The 19,628-nt window shown below is 42.6% G+C and overlaps 1 protein-coding gene across 7 annotated transcripts in view; it reads left to right on the top strand.

Annotated features, from left to right (window-relative positions):
• Positions 1–19,628, top strand: part of NEK1 (NIMA related kinase 1) — a 213,806-nt gene that overhangs the window by 53,664 nt on the left and 140,514 nt on the right. For all 7 annotated transcript variants that reach the window (XM_089912681.1, XM_089912680.1, XM_022594861.3 and 4 more), the window contains 6 exons: positions 1,026–1,086; positions 4,036–4,187; positions 16,462–16,521; positions 16,762–16,821; positions 16,916–16,963; positions 17,458–17,532. In XM_089912681.1, the coding sequence (XP_089768807.1) occupies positions 1,026–1,086; positions 4,036–4,187; positions 16,462–16,521; positions 16,762–16,821; positions 16,916–16,963; positions 17,458–17,532 (456 nt within the window). The remainder of the gene's footprint in view (positions 1–1,025; positions 1,087–4,035; positions 4,188–16,461; positions 16,522–16,761; positions 16,822–16,915; positions 16,964–17,457; positions 17,533–19,628) is intronic.

Genomic DNA, 19,628 nt, shown 5'->3' with positions numbered 1-19,628 from the left:
CTTTGCCCAGTAAGAAAAAAAGCAGGCCTAAATCGACTTAGCAATTATATTGTTGCTAACATAGTTTTACATTTAAAGAGAGAAAAAATATAGTGAGTAGGGAGAGAAAGTTACTTGCAGGAAATACTAATGATTTCTGCTTCTCAAAATAAGTAGTGGAGTGCTGTAGTAATAGTAAAAGGAGATAACTTTTAAGTTGTGTAAGAATATTCAAATAGGGGAGGGGAAGGGTAAGCTGTGACAAAGTGAGAGAGTGGCATGGACATATATACACTGCCAAACGTAAAATAGATAGCTAGTGGGAAGCAGCCGCATAGCACAGGGAGATCAGCTCGGTGCTTTGTGACCACCTAGAGGTGTGGGATAGGGAGGGTGCGAGGGAGGGAGACGCAAGAGGGAAGAGATATGGGAACATATGTATATGTATAACTGATTCGCTTTGTTATAAAGCAGAAACTAACACACCATTGTAAAGCAATTATACTCCAATAAAGATGTAAAAAAAAAGAATATTCAAATATTTATCCAGTAATATGTTTACAATTATATATTGATAAGATCGAAAACTCATTGGAGATGCTGAGAAGATTCAGAGTAAAGTTGAAATAACCGAGAGGTTAATCCAGGGGAGGGATAATGAAGTGATTCTTCAGCAGTTTTGAAGTAGATGAGGGAGACGGATGCACCTCGATACAGAGGTTATTCCAGATGGAGGGCAGTGTTGTTAAATCGCCGAAACACAGAACAGGCAAGGCAATCTGCAGGGGCCTGGGGGGTGCGTTTTGTTAATTCAAGAAGAGAGCTTGTCCAGAGAAATAATAAAAAGATATTGGTAAGACTGGGGAGAAGGTAGCGTGAGAGGAATTTGTTGAATGGGTAGCTTGGATTTTAGTACAGATTATTTGGCAGCATAATTGTGACTGAAAAAGGGAAAAAATGTGTTCTGATTAATGGCTAGGTTTTTTTTTTTTTAATTTGGTAATTTAACATTTTTTCTAACGATGTCCCCTGTCTTTCAATTTAAGCTTATTGCAGAAGAATTTTGTCTAAAAACATTTTCCAGGTTTGGAACACAGCCTATTCCAGGTAAATGAAATTTAATATGAATCCTTTCCCCTGTTTGCCATAATCAGTATACTGATTATACTAGAGGTATTTGTAGATGTAGTCAGTTGGGGTAATCCAGAGGAAGTGCGTCTTTAAATTTTTTATGTTATATGGCAATATACAACACTTTCTGATGAATTCATAACAAAATTTCCCTTTATTATCTGCCTTATTTAAATGAATTCTATTTTGAAATCTGTCATATTCAAATGTTCAGCTCATATTCTGAGAACATTGTTACAAAATGTTATAAAATGCCCTAGTTAACTGCAAATCTTTATGTAAATTAATTTTCTTTGAGAAATACTTAATATTTATGTAAAATAGTTTTCTTTGAGAAATATTTAGTATTCTAGAATATTTTAAATGTAAATCAGTGTGAAGTCAGGCACCTTAGTAAGGATAGATTTTCTTTTAAGTATGGCCAGCAGCGGTGGAATATTTGTAGGGCTGTGAGTGTGGTTATATATTATGTTTATGTATGTAAGTGTATCTCTGTGAGAGGGAAATTACATTTTTTCTGCATGGAATGATTTCAGAATGGGTTTCTAAAATCAGTGGAAGTCATTTAAAACTTGAAGATTGTGTTGTTTTTCAAACATAATGCTTTGCATGTTCTACTCCAGTTTGAGTATGAACACATTAATAAAAATAAATCCTGTATCATAAAAGCGAGTCCATATCAGCTGGATGTGGTGTGACTGTGTGTTCTTAGGGAGGCCAGCTGGGTTTAGCTCTTCTTAAACACCCTGGGGCTCATCCTCTGCGCCGGCCGAGACTGGCAGTCCTGGGAGATCAGATCCACTTGGAACCAAGTTCATGAGACAAACCCAGGGCAGGGTCAGCGTGTCCCTCCTGGAGAGGAGTCACACCTTCTTCAAAAACCTCCTTGTCACACAGGCAGGAAGGAATCCCTGTGTTAGCACTTTCTTCCCAGTGGGCGAGCCTCCTGGGAAGCACAGCGCAGGAGCTCTGCTCTACTCTGGTGTGAGGAGCTGGATGGAGGAGATGTGTAATGGCGAGGCACTACCTTGTGGGCCCCCTCCCCGTGGGCAGGAAGCTTCCTCCTACTGGGAGCCTCGCCTCTGAGATGAGACACCTCAGCAGCCAGACGAGTAATCCTCCCTCTTCTCTGGGGAGTGTGTGCTTTTCTGCCTCTTGCCCCTTTTCTGGTACACACAGTATTTCTTTTTTTTTTTTACACAGTATTTCTTTGGTTATGTTAATATAAGTAGCCAGGTTGCAGCGGTGTGACTTTGTATATCTGTCTTCCGATTGGAACTTACAGTTGAATTTTCAAAGGGGAAATTGTTTTTCTCACATTTCCTAGTTCCTGTTCTGATACAGTTGGAGTATGTGTTTGGAAAAACTTACTGTACCACACTGTATCTCACACATTAGTTGTGAATCTCTAAACTGCCAATCAAATGGCTTATATTATTTTTATTTTTGTAAGAGTTTACTAAATTATATGAACAGTATGTGTTCATTATAAAAATTAAAAAGAAGAAAATAGAAATTACCCTAATGTTAACACAGACTGTTATATTTGGTATATTTTTTTCCGTGATAGGAGATGCGTAATGATTGAAAATTGGGGTTGTGTTATATAAACAAAGGTTCGTTCCTTTTAATTCACAGTATTATATGTTGATCATTTTCTAATACAATTAAATATTCTTTGAAGAACAGAATTTAATGGTAGTATTTCCTCGTGAACTCCCAGGTAATTTTTTTCTCCATTCCCCTCTTAAAGAAGAAGCGTGCTTGTTGGCAGAGGTTGATCACGTGGCTCTAGGACATGGTACACCCCTGGGATGGAGGGCAGGCTGAGTGAGGAGTGGGGCAGAGCAGGGGGAGGGGGTCATGGAGGAAGGGGCTCCAGGAAGGCTTCGAGCAGAGGAGACTCTTTGACCTCCTTTAGTATCTTTGATGGCCGTATGGTGTAGACTTTCTTTTTCATTACTTTAGTCTATTTTTTTTGAATTTGTCATTGTTCTAAGACTGAATCTTGTCTGAGTTTCAATAGAAGTTTAATACGGAATGCTGCAGGGTTTATCCTTGTGTATAAATTTTTGTGTTTCTCTGATTATGTCTTTAAAATCACTTCATAAACGTTGTTCTTTTTTGTTTGTTTGTTTTGGCCACACTGCGCGGCTTGTGGGATCTTAGTTCCCCAGCCAAGGATTGAACCCGCGCCCTTGGCAGTGAAAGCGTGGAACCCTAACCACTGGACCTCCAGGGAATTCCCATAAACATTGTTCCTGATATAGATTGCTCTTTGGAAAGTTTGACCAGTTTGTATTCCTACCAGCAGTGCATAAACATACTTATTTCATGGGACCCTTAGCTATAGAGATTCTTTTAAGTACGTCTTCTTCAATGGGTCTGTAGGTGTAGGCATTACTCAGACTACATATGAAGCAAATATTAAAGTGCTCATAGTGATGGAATTAATGTTTAACAGTTGCTCTTGAGGTTTATATTCTGATTTCAAAAGTAATTTCTAAGACATTGAATGTTCTTTTTAAAGTTTGTTTTTAACAGCTGTATTGAGATACAATCCGCATACCATTCAATTCGCCCATTTAAAGTCAACAGGTCAGTGTTTTTTAGTATATTCACAGATACGTGCAGTCATCATCCACAGTCAGTTTTAGGGACGTGCTTGTTCTGTGTGAGAAATTTCAACATGTGAGAAATTTCAACAAGTTAGCTTCTTGCTTCTTTCAAAGAGTGGCTTTAGTGTGGAATAGCCCTAATGGAGGCATTGCCGTGTGGTAAGGAGGGAGTGAGACGTTTAATGAAAAGTTTCAGATTCAGTGATCTCAGTGATTGTGAACATGAACAAGGCCATCTTGAAGAATTTTGAAATTAGGGGTTTCCTATTAAGAACTCTGAAAATTTTTTTCTATTTTTTTCACATAGCCAAAAGACCAGGTTCAGGACAAAGCTTGGCTTCTGTTGTGTCTGCTCAGAAAATTACAAAGCCTGCTGCTAAATATGGAGTCCCTTTAACGTATAAGAAATATGGAGATAAAAAATTACATGAAAAGAAACCACTCCAAAAACATAAACAGGTATGATGATCATGCTACAAACTGTGTATTAATAACATGCTCAGTTTGACCTTATTTTATTGTAGCTCAGTTCAGTTAATCTTGATATTCATAGGATTGTTTTCATTAAGTTACTAAAGAACATTGTTCTCTGCTTCACCAGTCTCTAAAACTTGGGAGACTTACAGAAGTCATAAAGAAACATTAGTTAAGTAAAGTAGCTGGTGCAGTAAAAAGAGAGTAACATTATAAATGAAATCAATTTTGAATAACCTAAGCAGAGCCATTTGTCTTTGTGCCTAAAATAAGTAAATATCTGTGATAAACATCATAAAAATCTGGGGAAATTTTGAATTTACGATTTCACGATGAGATAAATAAAATCATAGAGCTGGAGGAATATGATCATATAGTCTGTCATATTTCAGATGAAAATTAAGGCCTGTAGCATTTAGGGGTTGTGTCTAAGAACACAGTATTAGTTGCAGGAATTTGATACTTTTCTTCACGTCACTAGCTGTGTTCTCTGGTATATGGAACCTGTTGGTTTGCACTGTGTGTGCACATGCATGCATACACGTACACACACATGTAGTTACAAAGGTGTGTGTAATGCTGTAAGACAGACCTCCTAGGAGGGGTGGTCCGTCTCTTTGGGTAGAAGCTATGATAAAGTAGTTCAACATGATCCTTGTAAAGCAGTCTTCAAATAAGTTGTGTAAGTCAGCATCCAGTCAGGAGACAGAAAACATAATAATTTGATAGGGGGAAGTTTGGTGTAAGTCATTATGATCTGTTTTTAGGTAATTGACTTCTAAGGGGTAAAGAGAACTCTAAAGAATACAGGCCTAGCAGACAGACGCAGGAAGCAGGCACTGCTCCTGGTGCAGAGGCAGGGCCCCATAGGAGAGACAGAGGCCAGAGTATCACCCCGCCTGCCCTTAAAGCCGAGACTCAGAGCCTGCTGGGTGTGGATGGAGGTGACCCCTGGGTAGTGGAGTTCGCTGAGGTGCCAGGGCCGAGGCTGGCAGATGCGAGACTGTCCATTGTGGAGCTGATCAGATGCCTGGAACCTTCATAGGGTGAACCGTGCTGAGAGGCCCGGTTGGAGGAGCCTGCCGGCACTGCTGGGCCCTTTGGGCTGGGCTGCCCGGCTGGGGCACCGGGTGCGGCGGGCAGCTGGCCTCGAGGCTGCCGCTGAAAGTCGCAGAGAGGCTGCCGGGGGTACTCTGCCTGCAGGGGTGGTGTCACCGCCTGTCCTGCACCCACAGGGACAAGAGGAAGAGAAGCCCTTTCCTTGTGCAGCATCGCTTTCTCCAACATGGTCTGCAGACAAAGCTTCCTGCTGCAGGCCTGAGGTTTGCCCTGTCCAGCTCCAGGGTCACGAGCAGGACGGTGAAGGGTGAACTGCGAGCTGAGGGGCATCGTGACAGCTGGCACACCGCGTTTGTGTTTCTGTTTTTTGGTACCATGTTTATTCAGGCCTAAGTGGAGCAATTCCATCATAGCCTTTAGCCCTCTTTTCTTTAGTCACCACAAGACACCCAGCGCCCCCGGCGTGCCCTCATTCCGTAGCCTCTCAGCTCCCTAAGGCTCTGGCCCTCCCCCGATCCCACCCCCGAACCCTTCCACAGAGCCTTGGAGAGCACATCATCAGCCAAATCCCCTGTGTTCCAACCTTGTCAAGAGTGTCTTCACCTCTTTTGCTCTAAAATCTGGCTTGCCCTGAACACTGTCATGCATCTCTCTTGGGGACCGTTTTCCCTCTGGTCCCTCAGTCCTGCTGGGCCTAGAGGTCGGCCGATGGAGGCGTGGTCCTCGCTTGTCATTGCCAGATTCTCCCCTGCTCCCTAAGCCACTCCGCCAGGCTTCGTGTCAGCTGCTGCGCCTCCGTGAGGGTCATCCTAGACACTTCCCCGCACTGTCATGATTCTTGGTGACTTCAGTATCTGAGAAGATGACCCTTGCGGTAGTGCACGGCCTTGTTTTCTTGATGGTTCTCTTTCATCAGTGATCGTGTCTCCTGCCTCACCTTGGAACTCTCCCCTGTAGTCATGCCATCACATCATGTCATCCATAATAGCATCTATTTCGTAGTCTCAGTTACAAGTACCCCACTCTCTGACCACTACTTCCTGTGTTTTCAGCTCATTCCCTGAGGACTCTGCCACCAAAACTTCTTTGTTCTGTTGGATCCGTGGATCTTAGCTAGTTTTTTCATTGTCCATCCCTTCTTCATTTTTATTTTCTTTCTCCGGCTTTAATTTCATGTTCTCTCGTTGTAATAGTTTCCAGAACCTCAACTGTCTTGCCCCAGTGGAATGTGGTGAGGAAAACAGGCAGCTGTTCTAACTGGTCTCGCTTTAAATTTAGACCCCCAGCGTCAGGCAAGCACTGCCGCCACCACCCTGTTATGTTTCCACAGTCCAGTTCCCTTCCCACTTTCCAGGATGGTTATCTCCTGCTTTCTCCTTGCTCTTCACCTCAGGGTATGGCCTTGCTTCCTATTTCACTGAGAAAACAGAAGCAAGTGGAAGGAAATTGCCCACACTCAGCAGCCCTCTTGCCAGTCAGTCCTACGTGTTTGTAAATATCCTGCCTTTCTTCCTGTTACTTTGCTGATCTATTTGTGTTTTGATCCAGAGCCGACCCAGCTGTTTGTGGACCATATGTTGTTAGTATTTCTGCCTACTAAAGGACTTCACCCTCTCTTCGGTATCATATTTTTCCTCTCTCCCGAATCACTCCTGTTAGCAAACAGACATGTTATATCTGCAGTCTTCTTAACAAAATCCTTCCTCCCATGTCTCCCTGGATCCAGCCCTTTCCCTGTATCTCTGCTCCTTTAATGGCAGAACTTCCCCCAGCCTTGTCTGTACGTCTTCGCTTCCTTGCTCCCCCTCCTTGCTTCCCCTTTCCTCTTGCTTTGTCACAGCTGTTAGGACGCGGCTCCTGGCGAGGACCGCAGGGAGCCCAGTTGGGTATGTCCAGGGGTCAGGTGTCTTGTTCCCCTGCCTCAGTTTTGGACTCACTGATTACCTGCTCTTCCTTTAACGTTCTCTTCACGTGAGTCTAGATACCGCACTCTGCTGACTGTCCTCCTCCCTGCCTGCCTGCTCCTCTTGCCGTGGCGCAAGCTCCTCCTGCTGTCGCTGACCCCTGACGCTCCAGTGCTTCAGGACGCCAGCCGGGGACACCTCCCCGGACCATCCTCGCGCTCTGACAGCACCTGTAAACCGACACATCTGCATCTCGAGCCTGGACTCCTTTCCTGAACTCCAGACGCGTGCTGTCCTCGCGTTTCTAACCGGGTGTCTGATGGGCATCCCAGCGTGAGGCTGTGTAAGTCTGAACGCCAGGTCCCATGCCGTCCCCAGGCTCATCCTTCTTGTCTTGCCTCACGCTCCTGAAGTCCGCTGACGCCCCGTCACCGTCACATCCTGTCCACCGCCTGCAGAACCTATCCTGTTCGCAGTCTGACTGCTGCTCGCCACTCTGTCAAACACTGATCCAGGCCACCTCGCCCTCCCCGGCCTGACCTCACTGCTCTCAGACCGGCGTCCTGCGTCTGTCTGCACACGGCAGCCTCAATGCTGCTCTGGTGGTGAAGGGTAATCGTCGCCCTTTCCTGCTCAAGAGGTGCCAGCAGCCTTTCCTCCCGCTCAGAGAAGGTGCCCTTGTTACCTCCGCAAGTCTCATCTCTGCTCCCTCCTTGCTAGTCTCCATCCAGCAGCGCTCATGAAACCTTGCTGTCCTCGGACGTGCCGAGCACTTATCTGCGGAAGAGCACTTGAACTTGCTCCTCTCCTCTCCTGGAGGACTCTCTCTCTCTTGCATGGTTTTCCTCCTTCCTTCCTTCCAGGCTGTGCTCGCAACTCTAAGGAGAGAACTGCCATCCAGCCTTCTGGCCCACCCCCGCAGCTCCGTCTGCTTTTTCCTCTGCTGTTTTTCTTGCATGTGCTTGTTTCCAGCCTCCTCCGTGGAGGTGTGAATCTGTGAGAGCAGGGGTGATGTTGTTCACTGGTGCCTGAACCAGTGGGGCCCCCAGTAAACACTGACTGGATAAGTGAGTGATGAGTGAATTAGAGAGCACTAACAGAGTTTGTCAAGTCACTCAAGTGTTAATTCTTTAAAAGAATGAATAACACCCAAAAGTTGTTCGTAAAACTGTGCAGAGGCCATTTTGTTGCCGTTGTTAGCACATTGATAACTATTAGAAAAACAAAACCAAGAGAGAAAAAAATGATAATGACCAACTCCTGAGCACACTGGGATGTGTCTGTACTCCATAAGGTCACAGGAGGAAAAAAATAGACTCAATAGCTATTTTCTTCAGTTAGGAAGACGAGTAGTCTGCTAAGGTTATTATCGGTAGCTGTACTGAAGAGACTAAAAATTAGTACGATCCCTTTAACTTTCTCTTGTAACCCAAATACATACTTGGGTGGACTTGTAGAAGGTCATTTGCCTTATCTCTGGGCCAAGTGTTCACCTGACCAGTGGAGAGATCAGAGCACTTGGTGAGGCTGGGCTGAAGATGTAGCAGGTGGTCCTCACCCTTGGGCGGGATCGTAGCCAAGTGTTTATTCTTTCACATGGCTGGTCGAATCAAACAGTATGTTGGTGTTCTTAATGTTTCCCTCATTTTCAGTTAGCATTTATTCAGTATGCAAGAGCAGCATGCTGTGGTATTAATAATATCCTGAATAACAGATACCATCCCATCAAATAGTGACAGGTACATGATTCAGGTGATAGTTATAAGAGTTTTGGAGTTCAGGCAAGGTTGTTGCCCTTAAAGTTTTTAGGCATTTGGCATGATTTTCTAGACCAGACCAATGAGAACTAAGTAATAATTAGCACATGAAATAATCATGCAGCTTATTTAAACAACGTTTCACGACAGATTTCTTTGCACGACAGTGTGAATGTACTTAATGCCACAGAATTGTACACTAAAAAAATGGTTAAAATGGTAAATTTTTTTTAGTTGAAGTATAGTTGATCTATCATATTGTGTTAGTTTCAGGTGTACAGCATTCTAGTGATTCAGTTTATTGTTGGGGGCAGATTATATTCCATTATAGGTTATTACAAGATATTGGGTATTAATTTCCTGTGCTATACAGTAAATCCGTGGTGCTTATCTGTTTTATGTATAGTAGTTTTTATTTGTTAATCCCGTACTCCTAATTTGTCCCTCTCCCTTTTGGTAAACATGAGTTTGTTTTCTGTGTCTGTGAGTCTATTTCTGTTTTACATATACATTCATTTGTATTATATTTTAGATTCCACATATAAGTGATATCGTATAGTATTTGTCTTTGTCTGACTTATTTCGCTTAGCATAATAATCTCTAGGTCCATCCATGTTGCTGCAAATGGCAACTTTCATTCTTTTTTATGGCTGAGTAGTATTCCATTATATATATGTACCACATCTTCTTAAGCCAGTCGTCTGTTGATGGGCCCTTGGGTTGTTTCCATGTCTTGGCTATTGTGAATACTGCTGCAGTGAACATTGGGGTGCATGTTTCTTTTCAAATTAGAATTTTTGGTTTTTCTGGATATATACCCAGGAGTGGGGTTGCTGGATCATATGGTAGCTTTATTTTTAGTTTTTTTTTTTTTTTTTTTTTTGCGTTACGCGGGCCTCTCACTGTTGCGGCCTCTCCCGTTGCGGAGCACAGGCTCCGGGCGCACAGGCCCAGCGGCCATGGCTCACGGGCCCAACCGCTCCGCGGCATGTGGGATCCTCCCGGACTGGGGCACGAAACCGTGTCCCCTGCATCGGCAGGCGGACTCTCAACCACTGCGCCACCAGGGAAGCCCTATTTGTAGTTTTTTAAGGAACTTCCATACTGTTTTCTAAAATGGTAAATTTTATATGTGTTTTACCATGATGAAAACAAATTAGAAAAAATTTCAGGTAAATAAAAATAAAAGAAACGACACATGCATGAAGTTTTTCAAACCTAACAATGAAGGGCTTCCCTGGTGGCGCAGTGGTTGAGAGTCCGCTGCCGATGCAGGGGACGTGGGTTCGTGCCCCGGTCCAGGAGGATCCCACATGCTGCGGAGCGGCTGGGCCCGTGAGCCATGGCCGCTGGGCCTGCGCGTCCGGAGCCTGTGCTCCGCAGCGGGAGAGGCCACAGAGGTGAGAGGCCTGCGTACCGCAAAAAAAAACCCTAACAATGAAAAGAATTAAAGGAAAGAAACTAAATGTCTAAATTATTTTAAATGTGATTTTTTAAAATAAGTTGTTTGTTTTTTGGTTTTTATATGACTCATATTTTTTATTTATTTATTTATTTTTATTATTATTATTTTTTGCGGTACGCAGGCCTCTCACTGTTGTGGCCTCTCCCGTTGCGGAGCACAGGCTCCGGACGCGCAGGCTCAGAGGCTATGGCTCACGGGCCCAGCCGCTCCGCGGCATGTGGGATCTTCCCGGACCAGGGCACGAACCCCTGTCCCCTGCATCGACAGGCGGACTCTCAATCACTGCGCCACCAGGGAAGCCCTCATATATTTTTTTAAAAGACTTATTTTGTCCCCAGAAAATCTGAAGCATCTTTTAGATTCAAATTCATAATGGCTCTTAGAATTTTAAATTTAACTTTCTATCAAGCTTGAAAAGGAGAAGTTTATAAGGAAAACCATAACCCCTTACTGATAGTGCCTGTCTCTTTTTTAAAAATAATTTTTGGCTGCATTGGGTCTTAGTTGCTGTGCGGGCTTTCTCTAGTTGCGGTGAGCGGGGGCTACTCTTCGTTGTGGTGCGCGGGCTTCTCACTGCAGTGGCTTCTCTTGTTGCAGAGCACGGGCTCTAGGCGCACAGGCTTCAGTAGTTGTGGTGCACGGGCTCAGTAGTTGTGGCTCACAGGCTCTAGAGCGCAGGCTCAGTAGTTGTGGTACATGGGCTCAGTAGTTGCGGCTTGTGGGCTCTAGAGAGCAGGCTCAGTAGTTGTGGCTCACGGGCTTAGTTGCTCCGCAGCATGTGGGATCTGCCCAGACCAGGGATTGAACCTGTATCCCCTGCATTGGCAGGCAGATTCTTTACCAGTGCACCACCAGGGAAGTCCTGTCTGGCTCTTTTTAACTGCAGAAAATTAAGCTAATACACATTAAGTTTTTATTACTCAGCATATCTTAAAAATATCTGCATGTCATAAAAACTTTCTTTGCTCCACTTCCTATTAATAATCATAGCTGTTTTCTAAAAGGCTTCAGTTAAAACAGAGGAGTGGTTATGAAGCCACCAGAGGGAGCTCTGTGAGTATGTTTCAGTATTTTGGTTCTGACTTGAGCAAAGAAACAAAACACTTTTCGTTTAATATGGATGTTTTATGTAACCATATTTTTCTCTTCTGTGTAGAAATAGTGTTCTGAAAATACTTGTGTGATGTCAGAGGAACAGCTTGGCATTTTTATTTCACAAATATTTGTATATCTTATGTGAGGCTGCAATCTGGAGAACCAAAACATGAATGTAACTCTTGCTTTCATGTGACTTACCCAAGAGTACGCAGGTGTCTTAGTTAAACATTCTCTTGTTGCACACAGTTGTGTAATCTGGTGTAAAGCTGGTCATGTATAGTGAGATGCTGTATCACTCATGTTAATATTTTTAAGTTGTTGGGTGTCGTGGTTCACAAATGTGGAGACCAGTGCTAGACCTGCTACATAAGGGTTCACCTGTGGAACTTGTTAAAATGTAGTACGCAGGGCTCTGTGTCCAGAAATTATAATTCAGCAACTCTTGGGGATATGTGTTTTTTGAAAATAGCTTTATCAAGATATAACTTACATACTATACAACTCATCCATTTGAAGTTTGGAATTAAATGGTTTCCAATGAATTTGCAAGAGTTGTGCAACCATCCCCCCAATCAACTTTAGAACATTTTCCTTGCCTCCCCACAAAATCCTTTTCCCATTAGCATTCCCTCCCCATTCTTCCCCAACCCTTAGCCCTGGGCAACTGCTAATCTACTTTTGTCTCTGTATAGATTTGCTTGTTGTGGACATTTCATGTAACTGGAGTCATACAGTACCTGGTCTTTTGTGACTGGCTTCTTTTGCTTAGTATAGTGTTTTCAAGGTTGTAGCATGTATCCATGTTGTAGCATGTATCAGTACTTCATTGCTGTTTATTGCCAAGTAATACTCTTTTGTATGGAAGGAATATGTATTTTTACGAAGCTCCTGGGTAGCATTCCCTACTAGTTTAAATTCTATATATATATAAAACATACTTTGAAATGTTAACTTTGTGATTGTAATGCCATAAAAAAAATTATATACAACTGTTTTTTCCTTGTACGTCAGTAATAGTGCCCCCAGAACGCTCTCTTGACTATTTTAAAAGAGGGGTTTGCTATCTATTAGTGGTAGCAAAACCATTTAGTGGGTGAAGAGCACGGACTTTTTTTTTTAAGTAATAGAATGGAAAGTAACAGACTCAGCTACACATAGTAAAAGTATTTTATGGAACTTGGGTGTGTGTGTGTGTGTGGTTGTGGTGTGTGTGGTGATGTATCTTAATTGGGCCTGGATGTGAAATATATTTCTTGTTTTTTGTTTGTTTGGTTTTTTTTGCGGTACGCGGGCTTCTCACTGTTGTGGCCTCTCCTGTTGTGGAGCACAGGCTCCGGATGCGCAGGCTCAGCAGCCATGGCACACAGGCCCAGCCGCTCTGTGGCATGTGGGATCTTCCCGGACCAGGGCACGAACCTGTGTCCGCTGCATCGGCAGGCGGACTCTCAACCACTGTGCCACCAGGGAAGCCCTGAAATATATTTCTTACAGTGGGTTGCTTTTACAAAAAGTTTGAAAGCTACTGTTCTTTAAATATTTCAGTATTATTGTCATCTCATTAACCCTAGTGTCTTTCCTGGGGCGAGGTGGTGAGATACATGGTTCAGCTTAAGTGAAGGTTGAATTGAAATAACTAGCCAGCATTAGGTTAGGAGTTAGGATCTAATAATACAGTGAGGAGGAGAAGGGACGGTTCCGGGAACCTACTGCTTGGGTCGTTTTGTCAGGGAGTAAACTTGCCATTTAGTTGGTCATGGTGTGAGGTTTTGTTTTTATTTTTGTTTTTTGGGCTGCACCGCGCGGCTTGCGAGATGTTAGTTCCCCAACCAGGGATCAATCCTATGCCCCCTGCAGTGGAAGTGCCGAGTCTTAACCACTGGACTGCCAGGGAAGTCCCTGGTATGAGACTTAATACCACTTATCACATTGATGATGTAGCTTTGAGTTTAAAACATACTGTATCAATAAAATGGATTTGGTTTATAATGGTCATTTAATTAAAATGCCAAAACACAGTATAAGAGAATCATTATTCTCATTTTAACAGTTTATCAACCCATTTGATGATGTTACATATTGTAAATATTATCATTTTATTGTGCTCAGATTAAGTAATGTATTCATTAAAATAAGTTAGTTGCATTTCCTAAGGAAGAAATTATGTTTAAATTATGTATCATGTTGCTTTCTAAAGTAAGCAGAAACTTTAAATATCTTTTTGAATTTTTTTTTTTTTTTAGTGAAAGGAAACTTTTGGTGCCTTTCTAGTTCTTTTTTATGTGTTGTGAGCTATATAATATCTTAACAGTAATATATTTCTGGAATTATATTAATTTCATATTGATTGTGGGTCATATTTATTTTGTAATATTCTGAATTTGCATTTAGAATTTTAGTGCTTATCCATTATGGTCATTTTACAAAATTTAGGAAGTAGAAGCAATAAGTGGTATATGAAAGTAATTTCATAACATTGACTTTTGCCAAAATACAGCTGCTATTGAAATGGAATTGTTAGTGGAGACACTTTAATGATACAATCAAATGCTGAATTATTTGACTAATAATGTAAATGACCACTGAAATAATTTTTTTAAAGTAGCATTTGCTTTCCTTTGAGTTGAAACCCAACATTGGTAAATAATTTTGTACAGTGTTTCTTTTTATATTCATTTTTTCCTGAGGTAGCTGAAAAATTTAAAATTCGTTCATGATAAATAACTAGAGTTTCCTGTAAATACTTTTAATCTTTTTTGGTATATGGAATTGTATTTTGAACGGTTTGAAACACTGATCATACAGTAGGCTTAACATTGCTCACAAAATTGGGTAGCTAGCCCAAGATAAAAAAAGAAAGAAATCCATGGGTCAGTTATACTTATGAGCACACATGCAGAAATCCTAAAAGAAGTTTTTCAAAAACTCAAACCATTTATCAAAAGAATGATTTAAGAATTATTAAATAGGATACATTTTGGGATGCAAGGATGGTTCAACAGTAGGAAACTGGTTAATTTCACTTCATTAGTAAGTTGAGAAAATCATACATAAATGATCTCGGTAGATACTGAAAGTTGAGTAGAATTTAACAGTTTAAAAAAAAAAACTTCTTTGGTTGTATACATTAAACATGTACAACTTTTTGTATGTCCATCGTACCTCAATAAAATGGTTTTTAAAAATGATCCAGTGGCCTCCCTGGTGGCGCAGTGGTTAAGAATCCACCTCTCAATGCAGGGGACACAGGTTCCAGCCCTGGTCCAGGAAGATCCCACATGCTGTGGAGCAGCTAAGCTCACAACTACTGAGCCTGCGCTCTAGAGCCCGTGCACCACAACTACTGAGCCCACATGCCACAATTACTGAAGCCCGTGTGCCTAGAGCCTGTGCTTCACAAGAGGAGAAGCCACCTCAAGGAGAAGCCTGCGCACCGCAACAAAGAGTAGCTCCCGCTCGCTGCAACTAAAGAAAGCCCACGTGCAGCAACGAAGACCCAATGCAGCCAAAAATAAATAAATAAATAAATTTTAAAAATCCACATTTCTTTCATTCAAGAAATAGAGGGGAAAGTTCTTAACATGACACAGTTATATATACTAGAAACCCATGTCAGGCATTATACATAATACTGAAAAATTGGAAGCATTTACATTAAAGTTAGGAGCAAAACAAGGATGTTTGCAATGATTGCTATTATTTAATGTTATTCCAGAAGCCTAGCTAATGTAATTAAAAAGAGAAAAAAATAAGAAACATAAATACTGGGAGAGAAGAGGAAACAGACATTTACACATGATATGATTCCCTAGGTAGAAAATCCTAGTGAAGCAGCAGAACATTCCTAATGAATTCAGTAAAGTGGCCTGATAGAAGTTCAGCATGCAGAAATGAGTAATCAGAAAAGGAAATGGAGAGACATAGTGACAGACTCCCTCAAATACTTTATTTTTTATTTATTTTTATGCAGCAGGTTCTTATTAGTTATCTGTTTTATACATATTAGTGTATATATGTCAATCCCAGTCTCCCAATTCTCAAATACTTTAGACCTGCTGAGAAAAGTGCAAGATAACTATGCAAGAAAGGAATCAACATCAATGGAGTATTACTTATCAATGAAGAAAACAAATGCAGATACAAATAATAACATGGGCGATTCTGAAAACAATGTGGAGCACCAGAAGTGAGATACAAAGGAATATATATTGTGTAATTCCATTAATATACAACTCAGAACACAGAAAACTAAACTGTATTGCTTAGGAAGGCGTACATAATTGGCAAAGCCATAAAGACAAGCAAGATAGTGATTAGTAAAGTCAGGATGGTGGCTACCTCTCTGGTGGAGGGCTTCTGCTTGTTGGCAGTATTCTGTGCCTTGACTTGGGTGGTAGTTACTGGCTATTTCCTTTATTTTTGCTAACCTCTGTGTATGTCCTTTATCTACTTCTTTATAGGTGACTTTATTTTTATTTATTAAAAAAAAATTTATTTATTTATTTTTGGCTGCATTGGGTCTTCATTGCTGTGTGTAGGCTTTCTCTAATTGCTGCGCGTGGGCTTTCTCTAATCACTGCGAGCGGGGGCTACTCTTTGTTGCGGTGTGCAGGCTTCTCATTGCGGTGGCTTCTCTTGTTGCGGAGCACAGGCTCTAGGCGCGTCAGCTTCAGTAGTTGTGTCACGCGGGCTCAGTAGTTGTGGCTCGCCAGCTCTAGAGCACAGGCTCAGTAGTTGTGGTGCACAGACTTAGTTGCTCCGCGGCATGTGGGATCTTCCCGGACCAGGGATCGAACCCACGTCCCCTGCATTGGCAGGCAGATTCTTAACCACTGCACCACCAGGGAAGCCCCAGGGATAATATATTTTGAAAGACAGTTATGGCAGTATTGGCTTTACATTTTTTCCTGTTTTAAATTTCCATACATTTGAATTTTTCAAAATCCTTATCTAATTTGTAGTTTTACTTTTTGTCCAGGCCCATCAAAGTCCAGTGAAGAAAGTGAATCCTGGAGAAGAAAGGAGGAAACTGTTTGAGGTATAAAGACATCTGTCTGCTTATTTTAAAGCTTTGTAAAAATAATTATAAAAGAAGAAACAAATCTTATAAAACCTCCAAACCTTTCCTCCTTATTTCTTTCAAACAAATACCTCTAACTTATTTCTGTTTTTTAACCTCCCTGGGCATATGTCTACCATTGGTATGCTAGCTTTACTGATGAAACTAGAAGAAGTAATATTTATTATTGATTAAAAAAATGTTCTTTTTTTATTTAAGGAACCAGCAAGGAAGAGAAGGTTGGAATTGAATGAAAAAGAAAAGAAACAAAAGGATCAGGTAGTTATTTCGCTCTTACTTTTTTCCCCTGCCAAGTTGGAGAGGATAATAGTTTCAAGTGTTCTAAAAAGTTTGTCTTTAAAACTTGTTACAGATTAGTTTAATGAAGGCTGAACAGATGAAAAGGCAAGAAAAGGAAAGGGTAAGAGGATGGTCCATTTCCCCAGTGTGCTGCACTGCCTCCTACACATGTGCCTTTTTTTTTTTTTTTTTTTTCCTGGCTGCGTTGGGTCCCCGTTGCTGCACGCCGGTCCTCTCTAGTTGCGGTGAGTGGGGGCCACGGCTCGCTGCAGTGCACTTGCTTCTCATCGTGGTGGCCTCTCTTGCTGCGGAGCACGGACTGTAGGCCTGCGGGCTCAGTAGTTGTGGCTCGCAGGCTCTAGAGCGCAGGATCAGTTGCTGTGGCACACGGGCTCAGCCGCTCCGCGGCACGCAGGATCCTCCCAGACCAGGGATCAAACCCGTGTCCCCTGCATCGGCAGGAGGACTCCCAACCACTGCGCCACCAGGGAAGTCCCCCCCGCCCTTTTTTTTTTTTAAAGGGATACACTGATTCCATTTTATTTCTAAATGTATTTCATGTACTTTATACTAAATATTTGAAATGGTGTTTTGTTTGTTTCTTTTCCCCAAAAGTTGGAGAAAATAAATAGGGCCAGGGAACAAGGATGGAGAAACGTGCTGAGTGCTGGTGGAAGCGGTGAAATGAAGGTAGGCCTTTGGTGCCAGTGCACTTACACTACTGCTTTTTCTCCAGTTTCCTCCTGCTCTTGAAAAGGTATACAATTGGCTTTTTGGGGGGATACACTTACTTTTTACTAGAGTTCTTCAGCATCTATTATGACTCCTTAGTTTTCCTGCACATATTTGGTTTGTAATTTGTACTGATAACTAATATGTGACACTGTTAAAATTGCATAAAAAGTTTGCTGTGAAGGCTGTGATACACCATTCCTGCCTGAGGCGTCTTTTTAAAATCAAATACAGTTTGTCTCCACTCTGCCTAAAGTCCTCTAGCTTCACGCAGACCTGAAGATTCCGTTTTCAGAAGACCCGTACTAAGCGGGGCCCTGCCAGTCTCTCCGCACTCATCCTGGTCGTGCCATGCGCTCTAGTCATGCTGAGCTAAGGACCGTACTGCAGTTTCCCCACTGTGTGTGGCCTGCTGGAGCTACGTCCTGATACCTGTATTAGTCTTTACCTGAAAGCACCCTCCGTCCCTCCTCACTCTCACTCCTACCTCCAGCCATTTACCTAGGTAACCAGTGACCTAACCAGCCATTTACCTAGGTAACCAGTGACCTAACCAGCCATTTACCTAGGTAACCAGTGACCTAACCAGCCATTTACCTAGGTAACCAGTGACCTAACCAGCCATTTACCTAGGTAACCAGTGACCTAACCAGCCATTTACCTAGGTAACCAGTGACCTAACCAGCCATTTACCTAGGTAACCAGTGACCTAACCAGCCATTTACCTAGGTAACCAGTGACCTAACCAGCCATTTACCTAGGTAACCAGTGACCTAACCAGCCATTTACCTAGGTAACCAGTGACCTAACCAGCCATTTACCTAGGTAACCAGTGACCTAACCAGCCATTTACCTAGGTAACCAGTGACCTAACCAGCCATTTACCTAGGTAACCAGTGACCTAACCAGCCATTTACCTAGGTAACCAGTGACCTAACCAGCCATTTACCTAGGTAACCAGTGACCTAACCAGCCATTTACCTAGGTAACCAGTGACCTAACCAGCCATTTACCTAGGTAACCAGTGACCTAACCAGCCATTTACCTAGGTAACCAGTGACCTAACCAGCCATTTACCTAGGTAACCAGTGACCTAACCAGCCATTTACCTAGGTAACCAGTGACCTAACCAGCCATTTACCTAGGTAACCAGTGACCTAACCAGCCATTTACCTAGGTAGGTTAAGTCAGACATTTCCTTTGGGCAGATCCACACTGTACAACCTTGGGGAAGTTACTTAACTTTCCTGAGCCTTAATTTCTTCATTTAAAAGAAGAAAGAAAGAAAGAGAGAGAGAGAGGAAGGGAGGGAAAGAAAGAGAAGGAAGGAAGGAAAGAAAAGAAAGAAAAAGAAAAGGAAGGAAGGAAAGAAAGAAAAAAAGAAAGGAAAGAAAGAAAAAGAAAGAGAAAGAAAAAGGAAGAAAGAAAAAAGAAAAAGAAAAGAAAGAAAGAAAGAGAGAGAAGGGAGGGAGGGAGGGAGGAAGGAAGGAGGAATGAATTTCAAGAGCAGTGCCTGAGCTTGGCCTGCAAGGACTCACCTGTTAAGCTCCTTTTCCTTTCCTTGCTCTGCCAGTCTGAATCTTGCATTTCTTCTTTCGCCCTCATAACATCCTTTACATGCCAAATTCTAAGGTGGTCCCAAAATTCCTGACTCCAGGGGTCAGGCCTGATGTTATCCCTCCACTGGAGCATGGGGGAACCTGTGAACAGGGTGTGTCACAGCCCCTTAGTTAGGCTGTGTTGTATGGCCCTGCTGATGGGGTAGCCACTCCTGTGGTCACGTCACTATTTTATAAGCCTCCCTCATAGCAGCCTGGAAGGGAAAAGGTCAGAGAGACAGCTTCTGCTGGCCTGGGAAAAAGCACGCGTTCACGTGGCAGGGAAGCACAGGTGTCCTGTGGGAGCTGATAGTGGTCTCTGACCAACAGCTAGCAAGAATGTAGTGACCTTAGCCGTGACAGCCACAAGGGAGTGAATTCTGCCAGGAACCAATGAGCTTGGAAGAGGATCCTGAGCCTCAGATGAGGGTGGCAGCCCTGGCTGACACCTTGATT

This window comes from Delphinapterus leucas, chromosome 6, assembly GCF_059928025.1.
Source record: "Delphinapterus leucas isolate spDelLeu-1000000601 "Yukka" chromosome 6, BTC_Dleu_Yukka2, whole genome shotgun sequence".
NCBI classification, from domain to species: Eukaryota; Metazoa; Chordata; class Mammalia; order Artiodactyla; family Monodontidae; genus Delphinapterus; species Delphinapterus leucas.
This window is presented reverse-complemented; position numbering and strand designations above follow the sequence as displayed.